General features: G+C 35.6%; 2 protein-coding genes across 3 annotated transcripts in view; both read left to right on the top strand.

The window, feature by feature from the left end:
• LOC106174599 (uncharacterized) overlaps nucleotides 1-22324 on the top strand; it is a 47317-nt gene that overhangs the window by 7526 nt on the left and 17467 nt on the right. The window contains exons 3-10 of one of the 2 annotated variants that reach the window (XM_087015052.1): nucleotides 13126-13192; nucleotides 13432-13507; nucleotides 16229-16324; nucleotides 16791-16866; nucleotides 17191-17374; nucleotides 17939-18005; nucleotides 18288-18354; nucleotides 21424-22034. In XM_087015052.1, the coding sequence (XP_086871178.1) occupies nucleotides 13126-13192; nucleotides 13432-13507; nucleotides 16229-16324; nucleotides 16791-16866; nucleotides 17191-17374; nucleotides 17939-18005; nucleotides 18288-18354; nucleotides 21424-22034 (1244 nt within the window). The remainder of the gene's footprint in view (nucleotides 1-13125; nucleotides 13193-13431; nucleotides 13508-16228; nucleotides 16325-16790; nucleotides 16867-17190; nucleotides 17375-17938; nucleotides 18006-18287; nucleotides 18355-21423; nucleotides 22035-22324) is intronic. The other variant, XM_013556229.2, reaches the window with a different exon arrangement.
• Nucleotides 19091-20990, top strand: LOC106171336 (lactadherin). Its single transcript, XM_013551637.2, has 2 exons — nucleotides 19091-19919; nucleotides 20458-20990. The coding sequence occupies exons 1-2, from the start codon at nucleotides 19425-19427 to the stop codon at nucleotides 20593-20595; spliced, it is 633 nt and encodes a 210-aa protein (XP_013407091.2). The 5' UTR covers nucleotides 19091-19424; the 3' UTR covers nucleotides 20596-20990.

A 22324-nucleotide genomic window follows, 5' to 3' on the forward strand; every position in this document is an offset into this window, starting at 1 on the left:
TGAATTGTATGTTATTTATGAAATATTTTTTAAGGGACCATTCCCAGACCCTGACTGTGGATCGATCTATCTCCAATGAGGTTCTTGCTTAATTGCGATCAACTTAAGTGGCTTAGATAATCTAAGCAGGTTATCGAATACTTAGATGTCTGCCGTGCCTACTGAAGCTGCTAGGGGTAATAAATTATTGTTTAGCAGCTTTGATAGGCATGCTAGACATTTAAACTGCTTAAGCTGAAAGCAATTTAGCAAGAAACACCTCGGAGATGGATCAATCCTGTTAGACGGATATAGGTATGGGAACCCAGTCTAAGAGATTCATATACTTTTTCATTGGCATAGTTCCCAAACAAATACCTTTACCAATGACTGTTATCTGAAACATATTGTTCTCCGAGGAACTATCTTGAACATGTTTGGATAATTTCTCAGTATTATATGGTGTGGTTTTCCTTGAGATAGTCATTGCTATTATGGGAACTAGTTGTAGCCTGCACTGTTTGGAAAAGAACATTTTAAAGGTATGGTACCTGGGCTTTTTTCACCAAATCAAGTTTTTCTTCAAGAATAAAGCAATCTAAAAGGTATCCTATTTGGGATTTTTGCACCAAAGTGATTTTTTTCACAAAAAAAAGCAATTTTCTCCTTCTCACAGAAGTCACTGCTTGATCCATAATGCACTTGAGTTGATGTTTTGTACCATTTCAAATAATTAATTTAGTTTTGAATGTTTCATGAAACATTTTGACTGCCATTTTCCTTATATTTTATGTGAAAAGTTCTGCGCAGAATCAGGAATGGCCTCATTTTCATTCATAACAAGTAAATGACTGCAGAGTTTTGCATGATGACCATGTTCTTTGTATAATTTTTAAAAAAAATCATTCGGTGCATGATTATGTAAGATACCAAGGCTTGGACCTTACAATATTAGATTCTAAAGATTAAAAAATATATTAACATCACTACACTTCAAATCAACTCATTTAAGGGGTTTTATCATTTAAATATCTAGATTTTGAAAGAAAAAAAGCTTTGCAGGATAAGAATAATACTTCGTAACATGTTCAAACACGTGCAGGATACCTTTAAGGGCGATGGAGGCACACTCACACGTGTATGCATACGTCTGTATTTATATTACAGATATGTATGTTACAAATATCTGGATGTCTGTTTCCATTGCCTGTTCTCAGCTCCATTAGCCACTAGGGTGAGAGTGCAGGCAATTAGGAGATGTTGGAATCCCAGCTGTGTTAATTATATACTAGTACTCTGAGGAATATAGCATACAGAATATGGACTTAGAAGAAGACCCTTGATATTGGTCTATATATAATAAAATGACTGAGAAAATACATTTCATATTTCTTTTGAAATGTTTTAAATGAAATATTAAGTTTTTCTATTATGTTATAATTTACAATTTGTTAAAAGTCCAGAATTAGGTAATAAGCATATATTTATTATTTACATAAAACTAAATTCAGTCAAGTCTCAAAAATATTCAATTTAGTTTTTTTTTTATTAAATTTTCAAATCAAAGTATATCTCACATAAATTAGCCATTCACCTCTTATAAATCCATATTAATTTCATCCAAAACCAATCCAAATTCCTATTATTTAGTTCTTATCTCAGATCAACCTAATATACCAAGTACATGTCTAAGTGTTCCACCATGTAGGACATGTCAGTCACAGTCATTACCCCATCATGATATCATCTCTTTATTATTATTACTATTATTGTTATTATACCTTTCTTCCCCACTTAATGTGTGAGTTCTCTGAGTGCCCTATTGTGTTTCTATTACCATTGATGTACCCCCTGATAAGGCCACTACGGAAGCAAGGGAAGGTTACACAAGAGAACTTTAGACCGAAAATTGGTCCAAACTTTTAGGCTAAAAGTTTAGTCTACTTTGGCCCAAAATAGATAAGTAGAAGTCCACTTCAGTCTGAAACATTGTGTCCATTTTATTTCAAAAAAGAAATGGGTAATTTTTTAGACCAATAGTTACTTTATTGTAGTTAACTTCTAGAGATTTATCCTGACTTGAATGAAGTTGGACTTTAAAAGGTTGTGAGTTAAACATGCAGTCTGAAGTTTTTTTTTTTTTTTTAATCTGCCCCTAGCACTGTGTACTGGGGACATGTAAGGACAATGGAATACAAACAAACATGTTTATTTTTCTTTTGGTTTAAAATAACTTATTATTGTTTAAGAAGATGGGAACAGTAGGTCATCTTGTGCCAATTGTCATGTTAAGTTGAAAGTCAATAATTAATTTGTTGTATGTCATATTAAGGTCACATTGTTAAAAGAAAAGAAAGAAAAACAATAGAAGATTTATTTTATCATCTCACATTTATATCAGTGATCTACCACATGTTTATAAATCCATGGTCAAAGTTTAAAAAAATTGGTCTTAAATGTTAGGCTTCGTTCACATGCAATGTCTATTTTCTAAATTCTATTTTCTATTTGCTTATGTCTTATGATCACGGTCTGTGGCCTGAATATCCCGCGGCTTAATTACTGGCAGCGCGAGCCAGTTACTATAAGTTACTATAAGTAACTGGCTCGCGCTGCCAGTAATTACGCGGCGGGATATTCAGGGCACAGACCGTGATCATAAGATAGCGCAAATAGAAAATAGAAATTAGAAAATAGACATTGCATGTGAACGAAGCCTTAGTCAAGCAGTGAGACCTGTCAAAAAACTGATGTCAAAGCTTCACGTCTGTGTGAGCAGTGAAGTTGTGGTTTTCTTGTCAACCACAGGATCAGCCAAGTGCTCAGATTGTGTCCCTGTTAAGGACAGCATTGATGCTGTATTGAAGAATGTCTCAAAGCCACAAGAATTTGCACTCTGTTAATGTGCATTCTAGGCTGAGATCGTAACGTCTAACTAGCTTATTACAGTATTTTGTATACTACCTGCTCATGTTCTGCAAATGGCAGGTTTCTTCATTATCAGACCTCCATGGCATCAGCATTGGATTCACCTAAAATTACTCTCATTTCTATATCATAGAGGTGATTTCATGGCCAAATTTAATTTCAGAAAATCCCTATTTTAGTTCAAGTTATATGTAATTAAATTATATTTAGATGTCTTAAAGTAATATTAACTGAATATTTAAGTAAATTACATTAAACTTCTATACAAATCAAGTCAGATGCCAGTGTATAGTAAATGTATTTAGATGTCCAAGTTAAAATTACATAAAGTTCTGCAGAATGTTTTTAGGATTGAATAACTTCATTTATGGCTTCATCTTCTATTTAAAGTTTAAATCAGCCTTGGTCTAATTGTGTTAAAGGTCTCCTGCAGTATGTCTTAATTCTGTTAACTGGCTTCAATATCTCTGACTTGTTAAGGAATCACTGTAATGTAATTGTCCTTGTGTATTAGTATATAAGGAGAAGAAATTGCAATATACTGTCATTAGAGTCTTGTGTCTTCACATGAAGTAGTCAGAAGTAGTATAGAGTAGAACATATAGTCAGCAGATAGAAGTGGACCAGTGACACCAATACCTGGATTGTACAGAATAAAGGTAGAGATCACACAGATTGTAGTGAGTCTCTAGAAACGTAACAACGGCTTGGTGTTATCTACATAATGTTTAAAAAAGAAAAAAAAAGAAATTGAAAAAGATTGGCTTAATATCATTATGAACTAACAAATGATGAGTTCTATTATATTTCTCATTTTCAGTCAGAATTTAAGAATTCTGATTGACAGAACCTTTGGAAAGAAAATCAGCTTGAATATATATATGCATATGCACCTTGTTTGATTGAACAGCTTAATTAGGTTAATCAGATTAAGTATTGATTTTCGCACTCACATTAGCACCTGCTGTGTCAGGGGGTCTTAATTAGACCTGAGAGCTGGATAACAATAGGGATCTGTAGGGATTTAATTGAAGTGGACAGTGGTCAATAATAGAGTACCAGGCTCTTGTTGTGGACAGAGTGGTCAAGAGGGGCATGTGCTTGCAAGGTCAAACTAATGTGTCTTTGGGCACATTCAGAACATGTTGATCTGTGGACTAACTGATCCACGGATCAAGTATGACTGGCTCACTTGTAAGCTTGCTGCACAATCACCTAACAGACACTGAATAGATTTCCTGTGGGGATTACGTGGTAAACTTACAAGTTGATCGGCCAATTTTGATCCACAGATCTGTTCGTTCATGGATCAACTTCTGTTGTGATTGTGGCCTTTGCGAGTCTTGTGAAAATGAGGCACAACTGAAATAAATTTAATTTACTCATACTAGCTAGTTGAAAATTAACACTTGCGCTTGAAAGAATTTTAAAAATGACAAAAAAATATATTGTTGTCACATGAAATATAAGGCAACATGTGCCACAGGTGCATTTGCAGATAATAGCAACCTTGTGGGATGTGATATTATGTGAGTCACTCTGTTAGTTCCATTGAAAGAAAGATCTGGTAAAAGGCATTGAGATACACATAACTTGACGTTTCGCCCTAAAAAAAATAATGCAGTAAGGAAAATGTTCATTAGAATGATTCACTAGATACAGTATGATAAATTTATTTAATAAAAATCCATGTACGTTTACATGGCCTCTATATTCTACACAGATTCTGAAATATTTACTGTGTATATATTCATGTTACCCTGTGCACTGTATATTGCTATCAATTTTCATATTGAATTTTTTTGACTTAGGCTCTTCAGATGGACTATAATATCAATGACAATAAAAGGCAATGAATGTAACCTTTAATTAGCATCTGCACCGAGAGTTAGATTAATTTCCTGCACAAATCTTTGTATTATATAATTGTACATTCAATCATTGAGCAGTGTGCAAAAGTTTGTGTTTATTCTATACTTCATTAAACAAGCTAGTGAAGCACATCTGTCTGTTCCGATACAGAAATCCGTCCACATTTTGCAAGCTGGTTGAGTTTTTATTGAATTATAGTCAAGCCATTTGAACTTGATATTTTCATCAGATTAATTACTGTTTCCTGAATTGAAGTGCGTTTCTCAAGATCCCTGTGGGATAGAGCGCATTCACTGCCTTCAGGATTTCGGTGATGTCTTGTAATATAAATGATTTGTGAAAATTGAGCATTTAGTTCAAAATTTGAATAAATTGACTATAATTGTATCAACTTACTACAGATAAAAAAAATTCAGTAACTTATTATTATGATTTTTAGTTGGAGTGTGTGTTCCTACTTTTGTATTATCATTATATATCAAACACTTTGAAGAGAGCCAACATGTGCAAATTGTATGATCCCTTGCTCAAAAACATAGTACTATAATTATTAATGGTAGTGGTAGTTACCATGAAACTAGTTTGATTGGTCCTAGCTGTATATGGACTTGGTAATAATGGAGAGTGGATTAATTACGTGACCACTTCATACACTGGTCATCATATATGCTAACCAGAGGAGCAGTAGGGAAATAACCTTATCATGGATTGTCCACTTCAGATGTCAGACAGAGATAAATTTGCCAAGTGGCTGGATTAAGGTCCGTCATCTGAAAGATTGAGATATCACCTAGAATTCAGTGTTGCTGTTGTGATAAGTTTTGTGAATAAAAGATGTATGTTTTTGTGTATGTACTGCATTTACAGACTCCTTATTCTTAATCTATATAAAATTCCAACTCCCTACTATATAATTCTAAAAATTTAAAAGTTGATATGAAATATACTAAAACACATAAATAATGCTGGTATCAGTTCTGTTCAGTCCATCTTCTTTTAGCTTTATAGCTTTTAATGGCCTTTATACTGGACACATCAGCATGCCTTTTACTCATACATCACCAAGATAAACTATATCCTCTCGGTTAATTATAACCATGTATGATTCTTGCCTGATCTGGAGAAAGATAGTAGGATGAGAACGTGCAAACCAGAAAACCCAAGACCCATAATTTTTCAACCTATAATTGCACTAACCCATTTTGTTCTTAATGAGTCTGATTCTTGATTAATGATTCTCTTGAAAGTGTGTTTTGATGACGATGATATTTGCAATGTATGGATTATTGATAAATGACTTTTGGTGATTAGTTTTCAATGCCTGAAAATTGCAGTCTCCGAGATCTTGTCAATATTGCCATCAGTTTTTCCATCACACACATTAGATATCACTCAGGCTTGAAATTAGGAAGCCTTTTCCTCAATAACTGAATTGCACAATTATGTTTTCATACCTAGATGTGTTTTATTGTCAGGTAGTTTTCACAAAATACCATGTCTGTGTGTCAGCAATTGCCTTTATGATAAAAATATGAGTAAATATGAAATCTGGATTTGTTGAGCTAGTGTAAATATGTATTTGATTTGGTCTCAAATAGGAATGGGGGCTTATAGCCAACAAAAGACATACATTTTATTTGTACTATGTTTCTTGGTAAATATATGTGGTGTGTGTTTATGTGGGTTTTATTTATTGTCCTTAGTTTGTCCATGTGGGGTAAGTTCACTAAGGGCAAGGTGTGTGTGTTTACATACCTGAGATCAGCACCCCTTGTGGTTTTTATGACTAAATATATCTATGATTGATTATCTGTAGCAAGTTTTAATGAGAGAGAGAGAGAGAGAGAGAGAGAGAGAGAGGGTGAAGAAGATAGCAGAGGTGGGAGGGAAGAAAAGAGTGATAGTAAATGATTTTAAAATGAGAGAAGGGGGGGCAGATATAAGAGGGGGTGATATACATGCATAAGGTAAAGGAAAATGTTGGGAAGCCCAATTCAAAAACATGGTATCAGGGTTTGACTATACCAGTATATACCTTGTTCATCATACCTGTATCAGTGCAGCAAGACCTGTACATGTCTAACCTTGTCTCATTCTCCACAATAAAGCCTTGTTTACCATGATTGATGAATGCATTATTGGTACCTGCTGTCTCACTAGTGTAAGAGACAATGATGTAATATTATCTCTGTTGTACTTGACAAATGCATACTCATAATTCTAGGGATAAAACAGCCCCCAGTCTTGCCTGTGACATTATCTGAAAGAAATACCACATTGGTGTATCCTATGACAATTGTTGGGATTCCCAGACACATTACTTTCATTGATTTAGGTTGATTGATGTTTGATGTTTGAGGCAATTATATGTGATAACCCTACGTGTTCTTTGTGAAGGAATTTAGGTTTTGTTATCAGCCTTTTCTATCAGATATAATGTGGTGAAATGTTATCTGTTTGTACTGTAAGATATGAGATATGAGCAAATTTGATTTTAAAGCAAACTGTTTGTTCTACGTCATTCCCTCCCCCCTTTTCTCTCTCTCTCCCCCCTCTCTCTCTCTCTCTCTCTCTCTCTCTCTCTCTCTCCTACTGCCCCCCCTTCCGCCCCATCCCCATAATTTTAAGCCTTTCTAAGGCATAAAAGACTGGCCAATTTTCCCCTCTAAAATGTCATTATCACCATACTTTGTACAAACAGGTTGTTATATCTAAATGACTGATATTAGAGCCAAGAAAAACAGGAAAATTGGAAATTGGTGTAAAAGGACCTCCCTTTTAACATATCATTTCCACTCAAAACAGGTACTGCTAACATGAACTTGTCCTTTGATTATTTTGCTTGTTAAGTTCATTCCTCAGTCGCATTATGTCAGAATAATTTTAATACTTCGACAGTAACAATGAATGCACCCAACAATAACAATATATTGTTGGCTTGCTGTCAAAAATACTATGATCTCATATAGATGAGACTTTCAGTTCCGATTACCATGGCTTATGAAAACACAGAGACGGGTACTATTTTTGCTGGCTCTGTAGTCAGCTAGCAGCAGGCCTGTGGCTTTTTGGAAGGAGAGAACAGTGCGAAACTGTTCGAGTCATCGATAATTTGAAAGGTTGTCATGGTTTTAAACAGTCTGCTGCATGAAGAGTGTTTGTTTAGCTGAGACAATTGAGAGAGAGAGAGAGAGAAAGAGAGAGAGAAGGAGAAAGAGAGAGAGGGGAGGGAAAGGGAAGGAGAGAGAGAGAAGGGGGAGGGAAAGAGAGAAAGAGGGGGTGACAGAAGGAGAGAGGGCGTGAAATAATGACAAAAATAAAGTAAAACATGGGAAAAGGGGTAGGGTGGGTGAAAGTGACCAGACAGATGAACAGATAGACACATGAGCAGATATTTTGAAAAATCATTGTAAACATCAACCAAAATGATAAATCAATTATATACTAGTACCGTACTTGGTATTTATACTAGTATTTGTAAGTGAGTGCCAGTGGTGTGTGTCCTCCTCGGAGCAAATATACCTGGTCTAACTGACTTTTGGTGCAAAATAGTTCACACCTGTAAGAAAGCTCCCAGGAATCTGTGTGTTTTTTCAGTATTAGTTGTAATTTTCACAGGTGAGAGTATTTGTTACAATAATAGATCTATGAAGTGTAGTTATTTGCTAGCAACATTCCAACCCAATTTCAATCAGATTTATGAAGCAGTGTATACGTTTCTGTGTATACACATGCCTTTGTACGTGCATGCATTTGTTTCTGTGTATGTATGCATATGTGTGCATGTGTGTGTGTATGTGTGTGGTTTTCTGTATAAGATCAAAAATTGATCCTTTTAACTGCAATTATGTTACATGTATTTCATAACCTCATCATGTAAATCCCCCCATTTATCAGATCTGCTGATTCCTCCATCCCTCAAAGGATCTTAAAAATTACAATTAAGGACCCTTGAAAAAATTTTCCAGCTGCTACATGGGGAGAAATGGAAGTCAATGTACATGAGCATCATTTTGTGTGGAGCTAAACTCATCATATCCTTTGATCAGGTTTTGATTAGCAGCAGTAATATGTTGTCAGCATCATTTTATATCCATTGAAGAAGTGTCAAATTTCATTTAGAAACTTTTAGCAGATAGAAATTTGACATGTGTTGATTGGATCAAACCAGACTTTCAGATGGTTTTGGATGAAACTAGGCCCTATAGTTGGCTTTCAGGCTCATAGTCAGAAATTTCAGAGTGGGTACTTATGAAAAAGTTAACCTTTTTGTCTCCTGTGTTGACTCAACTTTAAAATGGCATAGCCAAAAGGGTGATTCTTTCAAACCACTGCACCTGCCCCCCCCCCCTCCCCCCTGCCTCATGCCTATGAGCCTGGCCTGTTTTTGGACAGAAGCATAACCTGATAGAAAAGCACATGCAATTCCATAATGCCGTGAATGGCAAACAAAGCTTATTTGATCTTGCTATCAAGATTCATTACGATCCATTACACAAGTAATGTCTTCTGAAATGTTTGAAGTTCCTGGTAATGAAAGATTCAATTACTTTGTGTATTGCAGAGGAAAAATAGTCACAGGGCAATCAATAAGCTTAGATTGGGGAGGGGAGAGTGATAAGGCATGGAGTATGGTTCATATGTTGACTACACTTGCCACTGTTAAAAATCTTTTCATTTTAATTGTCTACTGTAAAAATATTTTGCAGTTTTTAACTTAAAGGTTCAGAATTTTTAAGGGCTACATATATATAAATTCAGATACAATTAGTTGATCAAAGATACTATACTTATCATCAAAAATACTTCTTATTTTATGGAATTGTTTTTTAGTGATAAGAGAGTGATAAGGCATGGAGTATGGTTCATATGTTGACTACACTTGCCACTGTTAAAAATCTTTTCATTTTAATTGTCTACTGTAAAAATATTTTGCAGTTTTTAACTTAAAGGTTCAGAATTTTTAAGGGCTACATATATATAAATTCAGATACAATTAGTTGATCAAAGATACTATACTTATCATCAAAAATACTTCTTATTTTATGGAATTGTTTTTTAAGCGGGCACAACCAGTTTATCAGGTGGCATATCTGTGACAAGTTGATGTTTTAAAAGAAGTGGATGTCTTCTGGTGTTCTGGTCCCGTTGACTGGTGTATGTTACCCAGTGTCACATGGTGAAACACTTCATACACACATAAAAAAATCATTGTACCAGGAGTGTCACTTCCAATTGCTCATTTTCACAAGAATCAACGTACTCAAGATCATGGGACTCTTAAATAATTGGCTGAAAAATTGCTTTTCTGTCTGCTTTATTAGGAGAAAAAATAGCACATGAAAAAATAGGGTGAACGCTAAAGTAATCTGAAAGGTCAGCTCTATTACAAAGTCAGGAGACATTGTCAAAGGTTTCCCATAGGAACCAAGACGGGATTGATGAAAGTTTACTCAAATACATTCACTGCATTGTTAATATTACTGTTAAGATAAATAAAGGACGGTTGATTGCACTGCATTGTGCTGATACCTTAACCAGTGCTAGATGTAATACAATCAATTTTCAGTTAGTGTAAGTTAAAAATTTCCCCATGACAGCTCTGTTTAGTGCTTTAAATAAGTTTACAAATGGAAAAAAGAAAACCCAAAGTCAAGGAAATAATCTCTTTCTCTGTGTTTGACATTTGTGTCAGAATATTTGGGTGTGTTTCACATGTTTGCTGTTGATTTTCACAGAGACTGGAATCGTGTGTACTGTTATATGTCCCAGTGGCTGGAATTGTGTGTAAGTGTAATGTGTCCCAGTATTGCAGCCATGTTTATAATCTGATAAACATGTGAACTCTGTTAACCTTTTTTTCAAAGATTTTTTTATCGTATGGCTAAATCAGAAGACTAATATAGAATGTAATTCATTTAACAGCTTTGACTTTTTCAGATGTATTTTATTATCAAAATTTAAAGTAATTTTTTACCTTTAGCATTAAAAAAATTAAAGTTAAAAAAGTAAATCAAAACTTAAAATTTGAACCATATCTGATAAAATATAGTGAGAATAATGCACACAGTAAACTCAGCGTACAGTCTAGTCTGATAAGCTTCTAAACCTAACATACATATAAAAAAACCCAAGACTTACGGGCGGTGAACAGGGCAGTAATTCAAAAGTTATTTGCCTCCCACTGGTTATCCATGTCGATATAATCAGTCTCATCTTGGCCACACAGGGAACTGTGACTGTGCTGACCTCTACAGAATTTCCACGGTCCTATTATTGAGAAAGTCCTACGGTTTTGGAAATGAACACATTCCAAAGTGCCCAGATTTAAAAAAGGGACTGCACAGTTGATTGCTTTATGTCATGCAGAGAGAAAAGCATGATGTGAAGGTTTTTTTTTTTTTTTTTTTTTTTTTTTTTTTTTTTGATAGTTGCAGCCCATACTTTGTGGTCTCTAGATGGACGTTGGCCACATTGAGACAGAAGATTCAAACTTTGTGAACAAAAATATCCTAGTTTTATATTGCTCTAACTATTGAACAACTGAATGTAGCATTCTTTCGCATAAGAAACACATGGTGTACATCGGATGATCACTGCGGTCTTTTCTTAAGGCTCCTAGCACTCGTGGTTTGTCATGTTGATACAGAGCTCCGAAAGATATTGCCTGGAAGTTTGATAACTTATTGGCTTTCAAGGCTTTCAAGTTGAGAATGAGAATAATATTGAAAAAGTTTTTTTTTTTTTATAAGGTATGCCGAATTTCACATCTATAGCTAATGTGATTCAGCTTTATCGTTTTAAAAATCTCCTCATCTATTAGACAATTTATCAGATAAGCAGACGTCACATGCATGGCAACTTAAAACAGAACAGGCAGGCATCCATTGGGTCTGTAACTCAGGGTACACAGGGACAGACCTGCTGCACTCCGAGCTTTATTTTTTGTGCCCAGTGACCTTTTCACCTTCTCCACAAACACCACAGGATTGGTTTGTTTGGTAACAGGTAATATATAGGGTTAATGGAGGTGTAATTGGGTGTAAGTGGACATGCAAAAACTACAGACAGACTGCTTTTATTGCAATTCAGGAGATTAACCTCCTATAATTACACAAACATGCTAGAGTTTTTCCCTGCTTTATCTCTATGGAGACTTTGGGAATCTGAGATAGTTTTCACTATACAAATGTGGTAAGACCCTTGTCAAGGCAAGTCATTTTGGTTGACAATAAAGCAACACGTTGACAGTCCTTATAGCTTGTTTTGTGTTAACTGGACTACATGTATTTCAAATAACCTGTGTGCATGTTTTAGAAACTGTAGTCATATGCAACATGTTCAGTGTTTTAATTGTTGGATTTCAAAAAACACTTTTTTCTGTTCAGAGATAAAATGGATTCATATTTTATTAATTCAGCATGCTAATCTGTGGAATGAATACTGTGCATTAGGTAACATATTACATTAACCTCATATTACATTACATACAGTAATTTTATTTTCGTAAGAAACAAGGAAAGTCGATCACTGAAATTCTAACATGCCACATTTTAGAAAAATGACTATTATATAGTTATATAGCATAAATAATTGGAAGTGATACAGGCACTGATAGGCCCCCATTCCCCTGTGACCAGATTGATTAGATGATGAGGAATGCAGACTAGGTTGAAGGGGTCGTCAAGTGCAGACATCTTTAACATAAACTGCTTCACTGGGATTAGAAATGTTAATCCATTACCCAGTAATCGTCTACCCTGGTGGGCTATAAATCTGGAATTTTTTTTCTTTGTTTATTTGGAATGTGCTCTGTTTCATTTTTGGCTTCCTCCATTAAGTTGTGGATTGATTCCAAATTACTTTTCGGATACTCTGATTGTGCTGCCATCTTGTGGCATATAGAAACAAATGTGAGCAACAAAAGTCAACTAATGGCTGTAGATCAATTATGCAATTTTGTTTTTGACTTTCAGAACACTTTTATGTTTTCTGTTGTAGTTTAGTGCTTTGATCAATAAGTTATTTTATTCTTCCATGCTTAGAGCATTTGTCAAGAATATTTGTATCTGGGTTCAACTTCTGAGAAAATGTATCATGTATTAACTGTATATATATATCACAGTAAAAGTTTTGATTCATCGAATTATATTATACTATGTTATATTGTTTATTATATTAATTCTAATACTAGATCTTAGGTTGAAACGGAGATAAGGTTGAAACGTTGTGTTCTCCGTTTCAACATTAGATCCAGTATTAGAATTGATTTTTTCATTATCTTTGAACTGCACCTAATTTACATAAACAGTCCTAATTTTTCTTTCCCAATTGCTGTATTTGCAGGTAACCATGAGATTAGCGCGTCCCTCATACGACATGGAGCCGACATTAATGGACAGGACTTTAAGGGGTGAATATGTTAAAATTTATATCTGGAGAGATCACAGTTTGGTTAAATTTATCAGTTTCATTAGAATACCAAATTGTGTGTTTTATTATAAATTTCTCTTGGTAAGCAATGTGTTATATTCACAAGATAATTGGTGATGATATTAAGAACCATAGCAATGATTGATTTTATTGGGATAAAATAAATATTACTGATAATGGACTGATTTTAAAGAAAACATTCTCTTTCTTTAATTTTAGTAACACGGCTCTTCACATGGCCACATTTAATGGCAGATCAGACCTGGTGGACATGCTTCTGGCTGCGGGGGCCAAGGTGGGTATCTGGGGAGAGGATTTGGGAGAGGGGTACTAATTAATGAACAGAGAAATGGGCACAATCATTCACATTCAGTTGCGGATCAGACTTTGTGGATCTTAGAAGGCAAAATGGGATTGACATTAGGGAGAAAATTGACATTAGGGAGAGAATTGACATTAGGGAGAAGATTGACATTAGGGATGCGTTTGACATTGGGGAAGGGGATGGCATTAGGGAGAGAATTGACATTAGGGATGGGATTGATATAAGGGATGAAATTTGACATTACAGATCAGTATGATATTATGGGCGAGATTTGTTTTATAGGATAAAATTGACATTAGAGATGGGATTTATTATTATGGAGAAGGGAGGATGATTGAGAGTTTGAAAAGGTGTGCATTCGAGGTGGTATTGCTTATTCACTATATAAGAATGGGTTTGAAATGTTTCTATGGTGATTTCTGTCTTTATAGCACTTTCTACTTCTACTTAGTTTTGGTAAATTTGCCATGGTATAATGTACCATCTTGCTCTTGTTTAGTTTGTGGAAATAATGACATGGATTCTCCTTAAAATTGATCAACTGATATAAACATTGAAACTAAGTAAAAAAAAAAAAAGGGACAGTTCCCAATACAAATCTGATGTACATGTATTCCCCTAAATATAACATCTCAAGTCAAAGTCAAGCCCATCAGCAACTAATTCAAAACTGCATGTTTCTCTAAACGCATCTGATGTGGAGGAGTTTAGTTTAATGCCCCATGCAGACATCATGGACAGATACAGGTGGATTTTATTGAAGTAAACGAGTACTAGGTAATGAAGGGAGGCAGATGGCCAGGAAGCCTTGGCTGGGTGCAGAATCTTAACTTGTTCAGATTCTTTTAAACTAGGGAATCCATCTTGCCTTGTTGGTGGATTAGGATAGGTGTTTAAGTTTTGTGTAATGTTTGAATTTATTTGAAATGTAGAAATTAGTATTTTGTCAATGTTGGAGATGATATTAGATTCACTTACCATGGAGAGTAAATACCTGACATTGGTACAATATTTGTCTCCCCTAACACACTCAAAATGTACACCACCTCTAATACAAGTTTCTATAACTTTTATTTGTTGTGGCAGGACACATATTTATTCTTCCTTTCTGAAAGCTTTAAGTTAACAAAACTGGCAACATTATAAGAAATAATCAAGACAAAAAAAGAAGCTGCATAGTTTGAAAATGAGTAAATTATCATGCATGAACCTGGCTTCATCAGAAAGGCTGAATTATCAGGAAAGTTGAACTTTTAAAACCTGCATGTTTTAAGTATGCTGCCTGCCAGATCCACGTTGACTTCTTATGATTGGCTGCCACTTGACTTGACACCTTGACTAAATTGGTGATATATGGGCATTCCATGAAGGCTGTTTATCATTATGATTTTTAATTCGAATAGTTTGTTTTGATTTACAGGTAGGTTTTGCTTTTATGTGTAGCAAAAATAGCCCCTGAGTCTCTAGAACCCCTAGATCTTAATTGAAATTTCTTAAGAAAATACTAAATATTTTGATATCTAATCAACTGGAAGGGTTTCACTTACTCGGGTGCATAAGTTTTTTTGCACTTAAAGAAGATAAAAATCGTTTTAGTCTTTCAAGTGCAAGTACACTGTCCATATGACAGTCCGTCCAAAATAAAGACACAGGATTTTTCAAGATTCTTCCCCTGAGTGTTGGTCAAGTGTTTTGTTTGGCTTGACCCTCTTAAAGTAAAGTAAACTATGTTTGGAATGAGTTTAAAACATGGACTTTTTCTTCAACACCCAAGACGAGTATTTTAGTACCTGTAAAAGTATTAGCGAGAATCTTAGCCTTACTGGTAGAATACCTGGCAAAAGTGGCCAAGGCAGACAAAGAAAAACCTTCCTTGACAATTCTGAATTACCAACAAGACACCTTTGGTCATGGGCGAGAAACAGAACCCTTTGGCAAAATATCATCATTCATCAAATACTGCATCAGTGATGGCACATAAAGAAGAAGAAGAAAAAGTATTAGTAACATGGCGAAAAAAAAAAAAAACACCTGTCAGGAAGGTAGAAGTATTCTGAAAAATGATGTAATGCTTTTAGTTTTGTGTAGTCTAGGGTCTGGTGTTCTGGCCCTCTACCACTTCCTCCTGTACACAGAGCTGTTGTACACGCTGAGGAAAGGTTAAAAGTTAAGACCTACTCGTTAACATTGCCTCAAACCATTAAAGCACTTCATGCATTGATATGGGCATCCCCTCTGATTTATTTTTTCCTGGAAAATAAATTCAGCAATTAACAGTTTCTTTAAAGGTCAGGCCCATTAAAAATATCCAGAAAAAGTACATCATCAGAGGCTCAGAGATTAAAAATATTATTTGTGTTCCTAAGTTTTTTCACATGGGTTAAAGGTTCAGAGACATCCTATCCTTGTACGTGCCTATTATGATGTTGTGCAAGGATGTTACATGTTCTTGCATTTCCGTCCTTGCTTCTTTTTCATTTCTGACTCATTGTTATACGCTTTATGGTTGTGTTCATATCAAGACCAACTTAGATCAAGAGTAGGCTAAATTACCTCACCAGTTTAAATGTAATTACAAAAACAGACTTTGGCTTTTTCTCCTTCCAGACAAATTGTAGTGTTAAAATTTTATAATTTCAGATTTTGAAACACTTCTGAATGTTTTTTTTTTTTTTTTTGTTCTTGTTTAAGGTCAACAAACTTAACTTAGATGGAAACACGCCCCTGCACATAGCTTGCCAGGCTTTCACACAAGGAAAATTGATGTTGATTCTGAAGATGCTGAAGGTAATACAATATTATAACAGGGAAGATGTACTTCCTGTGATTCATGCAGTCAATTTTTTCCTTCTGTTTCAAAATTTTATTCATTAATTTTTTTTAACTCAGTAGGACAGCAAATGAATTGTCTCAAAATTCTAAAATATTTTGAGAAGTTCCAATTTTCCTGTCCAATCTATCATTGTGATAATTTACTTGACTGCAGAGCTCAAAACTAGATGATGCATGTAACCATAATAAAAAGCAGTGTTGAAAAACATCATCCAAGATCTAGATGAAGATGGCTATGTGCGATAATTGCCATGTAGCAATGTTGAAAATTGTGGCTGATGTGACACTCAACTGCTGCAACTGAAAAGAACCACTATCACACTACATCTGAATGTCTAATTTTTATGTTTCAGCATTTATTCTCTTTTTATTTATTGAAATTGTCAGTGTTCCTCTGTTTCTGTGCATTTTTTCCCCTCAGGCTGGTGCCAATCCTGTCATAAAGAACAAAGCTGGAGACACTGCCCTAGACATAACAGCCATGTTTAATAGGCAGGGTAAGGATCCCTCCCCCCTCTTTTTCTCCCTCCCTCCCTCTCTCTCTCTCTCTCTCTCTCTCTCATATCTGGGATATCTGGGAGTAGAAGTCCATCCCTTCAATCATGCTTTTATATTTTGCCACATTTAATGTTTATTCATGATAATTTGTTTTGTAACTGCCACCCATATTGTTGAATGAGTTGTTTTCTTTACAATGCAAATGTCTGTGCAAAATTTACATAACAAAAACAGTGTATTTTTAAAAGACATGTTGCTGTATAAATATGTAACATTTGATAAATTGACACAATTTTTATCCTTGTAAATTGTCCTGTTTTCAGAGGCTGCATCAGCACTTCTCGATCATGAGCCAAAACTGAAAGAGAACACATCTGCCATTGTTGGTGCCGCAATCAGAGGAAGTTCAGAAATTGTTCAACTTCTACTTGACTACGGTGTAAACCCAAATGGCATCTGTATCAAACAGAGGACGCGGCCACTACACGAGGCTGTCAGATATGAAAGGTAGTCTAAGGGTCCATTCCCAATGAAACTATCGATCCAACTTGAATCCAACTCAAATTTAACAGATTAACATGCCTTCTCTTGTTGCCAATGTACTTGTATGATCGCCAGCATTTCTGTATTCTGCACAACACCAGTTGGAGGCGTGTTAACCTGCTTAACACATTGCATTCTGCATTCCCTGTGGAGTTGGATGAATCTTGGTTAAGTGATAGTTTCATTGGGAAGACGCCCTAAAAAGTTGGCCATTAGTTACAGTCTTCTACTTCTTTGAACCTTGAAGAGAATGAGATGGTCTTTATTTTACTTATTCATGTATGCACATAAATGTTTGCACCTGCTAATTGCCATATCCAAAAGCAGATAATTTATACTAAAGACCTATAAGTTATGAAGGGTTGATTAAAAAAATCTCCAAAAACTGCACATTTTAATTTTAAGAAAGTGCTTACCACAATACCAAGCAGCTTTATTTTAAAGGCTGTCTGAAAATAACAACATATTTATAACTAAATATATGAACTTCTATTATGTAAGCTTATAAATGTCTTGAATTTCTTTCAGGTGGGAGACTGTAAAAATCCTGCTGTCCTATGGTGCTGACCCCCTCATGCAGAATGACAAGGGACAGGTAAGAGACATGGAAAGAGACTGAGGCACAGATATCAGGATTAATCTTTTTTATTTATTTATTTATTTATTTATTTATTTATTTATTTATTTATTTATTTATTTATTTTTGTAGCACTGGTTTAAGTATGTACCTAGATTTGATTGGTGCTTGTAAATGTAACCCGTTTTTTTAATAATTCATATTTTGATTTTGGTCACATTTCTTTTAATTGGAAGGTTCCATCATTGATATTTTATCATCAGTTAAAAGAAAACAATGTTGTCCAATATCTTTTTTCAGACTGCAGAAAGTATAGCCCTACAGTGCGGTAATGAAAAGGCTTCCAAATTTATTAGCATGTTTAAAGGTAAGTTCAGTAGAAAACTCTCCCAAAAAATATTGATATCACTAATATTGGTGATGTTCATGATGGTGTTAATTGCAATTCAGCTGATGGATGCACAGCATGCCGTCAAGGCAGTTAATTTTTAAAGTAACTGAGGAACACTTTGCATGGGAAGTTATTTGTAAATCATGTTGTCAAGTAGGAACCTATTCATTTAGCACCAAGTATAAGGCCCAATATGCAATAGATAAAGCGCAAGTCACGGAGCTGTAGGAGAAAAAGAGAAGATAGCTGATGAGACAAATGGAGTCAGTTCTCTCCTCTGCTTCATGTAGCGCTTTGAGACGAGTGCTTTATCTGACTATTTCAACCATGGTCAGAGCAGAATACAGTAGAACCCACTATGCTCTGTACCATGTAGTGTTGTGACTTTACATGGGAAAGAGCACTGCGTGGTCTGTTTTTGTGGTCGATCCATGGTTCAAGTTTGATGTGCACATTTCCTGTGGTACATAAGACTGGGTTCCCATACCTAGATTGATCTAGCAAGATCAATCCATTCCCACGGGATTTCTCACTAAATTGCTTTTAGCTTAAGCTGCTTAGATGTCTGGCACACCTACTAAAGCTGCTAAGCGATAATTAATTACCCAGCAGCTTCAGTAGGCGTGACAGAAATCTTAGCCTCTTAAGTTGATTGCAATTTATTGAGAAAGATCAATCCACAATTAGTACAATAGAGTCTGGGAATGGTCCCTAAGTTCAGGTCATGGACGTTTTCCCAATTATTTGACCCTGTGAGAAGTCTACCATGCTGTTTAAACATATGATATCATGACACACACCAAGCATTAATATAAGATATCTGCGAAGATACTTTCGGAGCAGATGTTAGTTTTAAAACTGGCAAAATGTCGTATGTCGATGTTGTGCCAAAGGTGCTGATGCTCATGATTTTGTTCAGCCTGAATTCAGCCCTACCTCCAATTGTCCCAAACAACACTTGTCAACCAAAGTATACCAAAGATGGGAAGGCAATGTTCATGTTAGAGCTGCCAGTCATTACGGTAGGAAGTTCTGGAAATTAAACCATGGCAGATGTGGCTGCTTTGGAAAAGAAGGTCCATTATCAGGAGAAGCTCCTCAACTCACAGGCAATCCTGGTAATGCAGCAGAAACAACAGCTAAGTCAGCAGGCTGCAAAAATTATGGAGATGGAGAAAATACTCCATAAATTGGATGCCCTCACACCACCTGAAGACTGCCGAGACTTGCTGGTGTCTGGAAAATCACCCATTTCTGATTCCCAGATCACAGCTTCTTCTTCTTACAAGGCTGACGATTCCTCAACACGTTCAAGACTATACACACTGACTTTTAATGCGGGTCTAGGGGGAAGCTGGCATGCTGCAAAAAGAGACATGAACCAGTGGCTCCAGTTTGACTTTGGGAGAGTGAGAAAACTAACAGCAGTGTTAACTAAAGGACGGAATGGCCAAGCCTGTTTCGTGAGGGACTACCAGGTGCATTATGGGAACAACACGTTGTTAATGAGAGCTCTCCGTGATGCTGATGGAAAGATCAAGGTATGTTCACTAACCTATGACTTTTATATCATGAGTGAAAAATTAATTCAAAAAGGAAATGATGATTAAAATTTTTGTATATAACAATAAAATATTACATTTTTTTTAGAAAAACCATCACACATTAGAGATAAGAACAAAACTTAAAGTGATACCAGCCTTTCATTTTGGCCAAAAAATGAATTTTCCTGGGGCAAAGGACAATTTTTCCATACTTACCAATTGTAAACTAATCCATTCCCACATTCAAAATTAGTCCCTGGGTTTTTTCTAAAAAGTTTGGTTTTTTGTAATTATCTCTTAAGAGATTATTACAGAGTGTAGCTATCTATGGAGATCACGTGATTTGATGGCAAGCTCAAATTCCAAAATAAGTGTGTTAACTGCCATTTTGGGGGTAAAAAAGAATTTATTGTATTTCTGTGAATTATTTACGATATATTTATTGTGAAATATGGATATCTAACAAACGGTTGTTACCCCATTTAATAAGTGGAAACTAGGGGAAATCTTTGTCTTATTCATCTTTTCATTTCAGACCTTCCAAGGCAACATAGATGAGGATACCATCCAGCAGAATGTCCTTGACACTCCTGTGTATGCCCGCTATCTGCGTATTAACCCAGTGTACTGGCAACATCACATTTGTATGAGGGCAGATGTTCTGGGATGTTGAAAAATGACAGTCTGGAAAAAAAACAGCATGCAAATTAATGAACATCTTATGATGATGACAAACACATCTTAATGGTCCTTCTGAATAATATAAATACATCTAAGTTGCATTTTGTTATTGTAAATAACTCATGATGCTGGAATACACCTTAATAAGAAAATATTTCCTGAATGCTTCATGAAAAATAGATACTGTTAGACTTACAAATCTGCTTAAGCATTAAAGTTTAGTTATGTAGGAGATACAATTGTTGTTACCACTTCTTGGTAATTAGCATTGTAAAGATAAGACCTACTTATTAGGAATGTAGAATTGACTTATGAATCAATATGTAAAAGATAAAGTTAACTTTACAACACTTGAAGAGAAATAATAAAAATAGTTGATGAGACAAAGCTAGCCATTTCTCTCCTCTGTGTTATGTACAGCTTTTAGATGAGTGCTTTATCTGACTTCATCCATAGTTTTGACAAAAAAGAAAAAGAATAGAAAAAACAATTGGCTGCACTTGGGTGTGAAAGGCATCAGAAGGTTTTGAGCATAGAAACAGAATAGAGCTTGGCGCGGCCCATTAATAAAGTTTGATATGTAAACATATCCTCTGGCCTGAAACTTCAGGTCATGGCATGTTTTCCCACCATACTTGACCATGTGATAAGTCTACCCTTCTGTTTAAACATCTGATATCACGTCACATGTAAAGCACTGATCTTTGATATCTGCCCACTAAAGGTCATTTTGGATCAGGTGCTAGTTTTAAGACTGGCAAAATGGCATACGTGGTGCAAAAGTTGCTGATGTTCATGGTTTTGTTTGGTCTGACTTCAGCCTTATCTCAAATTGTCCCAAACAACACTTGCCAACCAAAGTATACCAAAGATGGGAAAGTGATGTTCATGTTAGAGCTGCCTGTCATGACTGCAGGAAGTCCTGAAAACCAGAACACACCAGACATGGCTGCTTTGGAAAAGAAGGTCCAAGGTCAAGAGACGCTTCTCAACTCCCAGGCGATCCTCATAATGCAGCAGAAACAACAGCTAAGTCAGCAGGCTGCAAAAATTACGGAAATGGAGAAAACACTTCAGAAATTGGACTCGTTCATACCCCCTGATGACTGTCGAGACTTGCTGGTGTCTGGAAAATCGCCCATATCTGATTCCCAGATCACCGCTTCTTCCGTTTGGAGTTCCGACTTTCCACCACCACATTCAAGACTGTACACACTTGCCGACAAAGACACTAACCAGGGAAGCTGGCATGGTGCAACTAAGGACAAGAACCAGTGGCTCCAGTTTGATTTTGGGAGAGTGAGAAAAATAACGGCAGTGCTAACTAAAGGACGGAATGGCTATGTTTGTTTTGTCAGGGAATACCAGGTGCATTATGGGAACAACACGTTGATAATGAGAGCTCTCCATGATGCTGATGGAAAGACCAAGGTATGTTAACTAAACCTATTTTCAGTATTCCTAGTGACAATATATATAAAAGTAAATAATGATAGAAGTTTTCTTTGGAAAAGAGTAAAATATTGCATTGTTTATAAGAAGCTGAAAAAATGTGTATATAGGTGAAGTATATTCTTGCTTCCTTCAATAATTATGCCAACTCAACACCACCAAATATATACAAGTGGTGCTGGTAAGTCTTTCCTCCTAGGTTCAGTCCAATAGCTTGCGCTGGCTGACTCTGTTTTAAACCACAATATGAAACAATTGATAAACATATC

The sequence above is a fragment of the Lingula anatina genome, chromosome 6 (assembly GCF_051362555.1).
Source record: "Lingula anatina isolate TDL-2025a chromosome 6, LinAna3.0, whole genome shotgun sequence".
NCBI lineage: Eukaryota > Metazoa > Brachiopoda > Lingulata > Lingulida > Lingulidae > Lingula > Lingula anatina.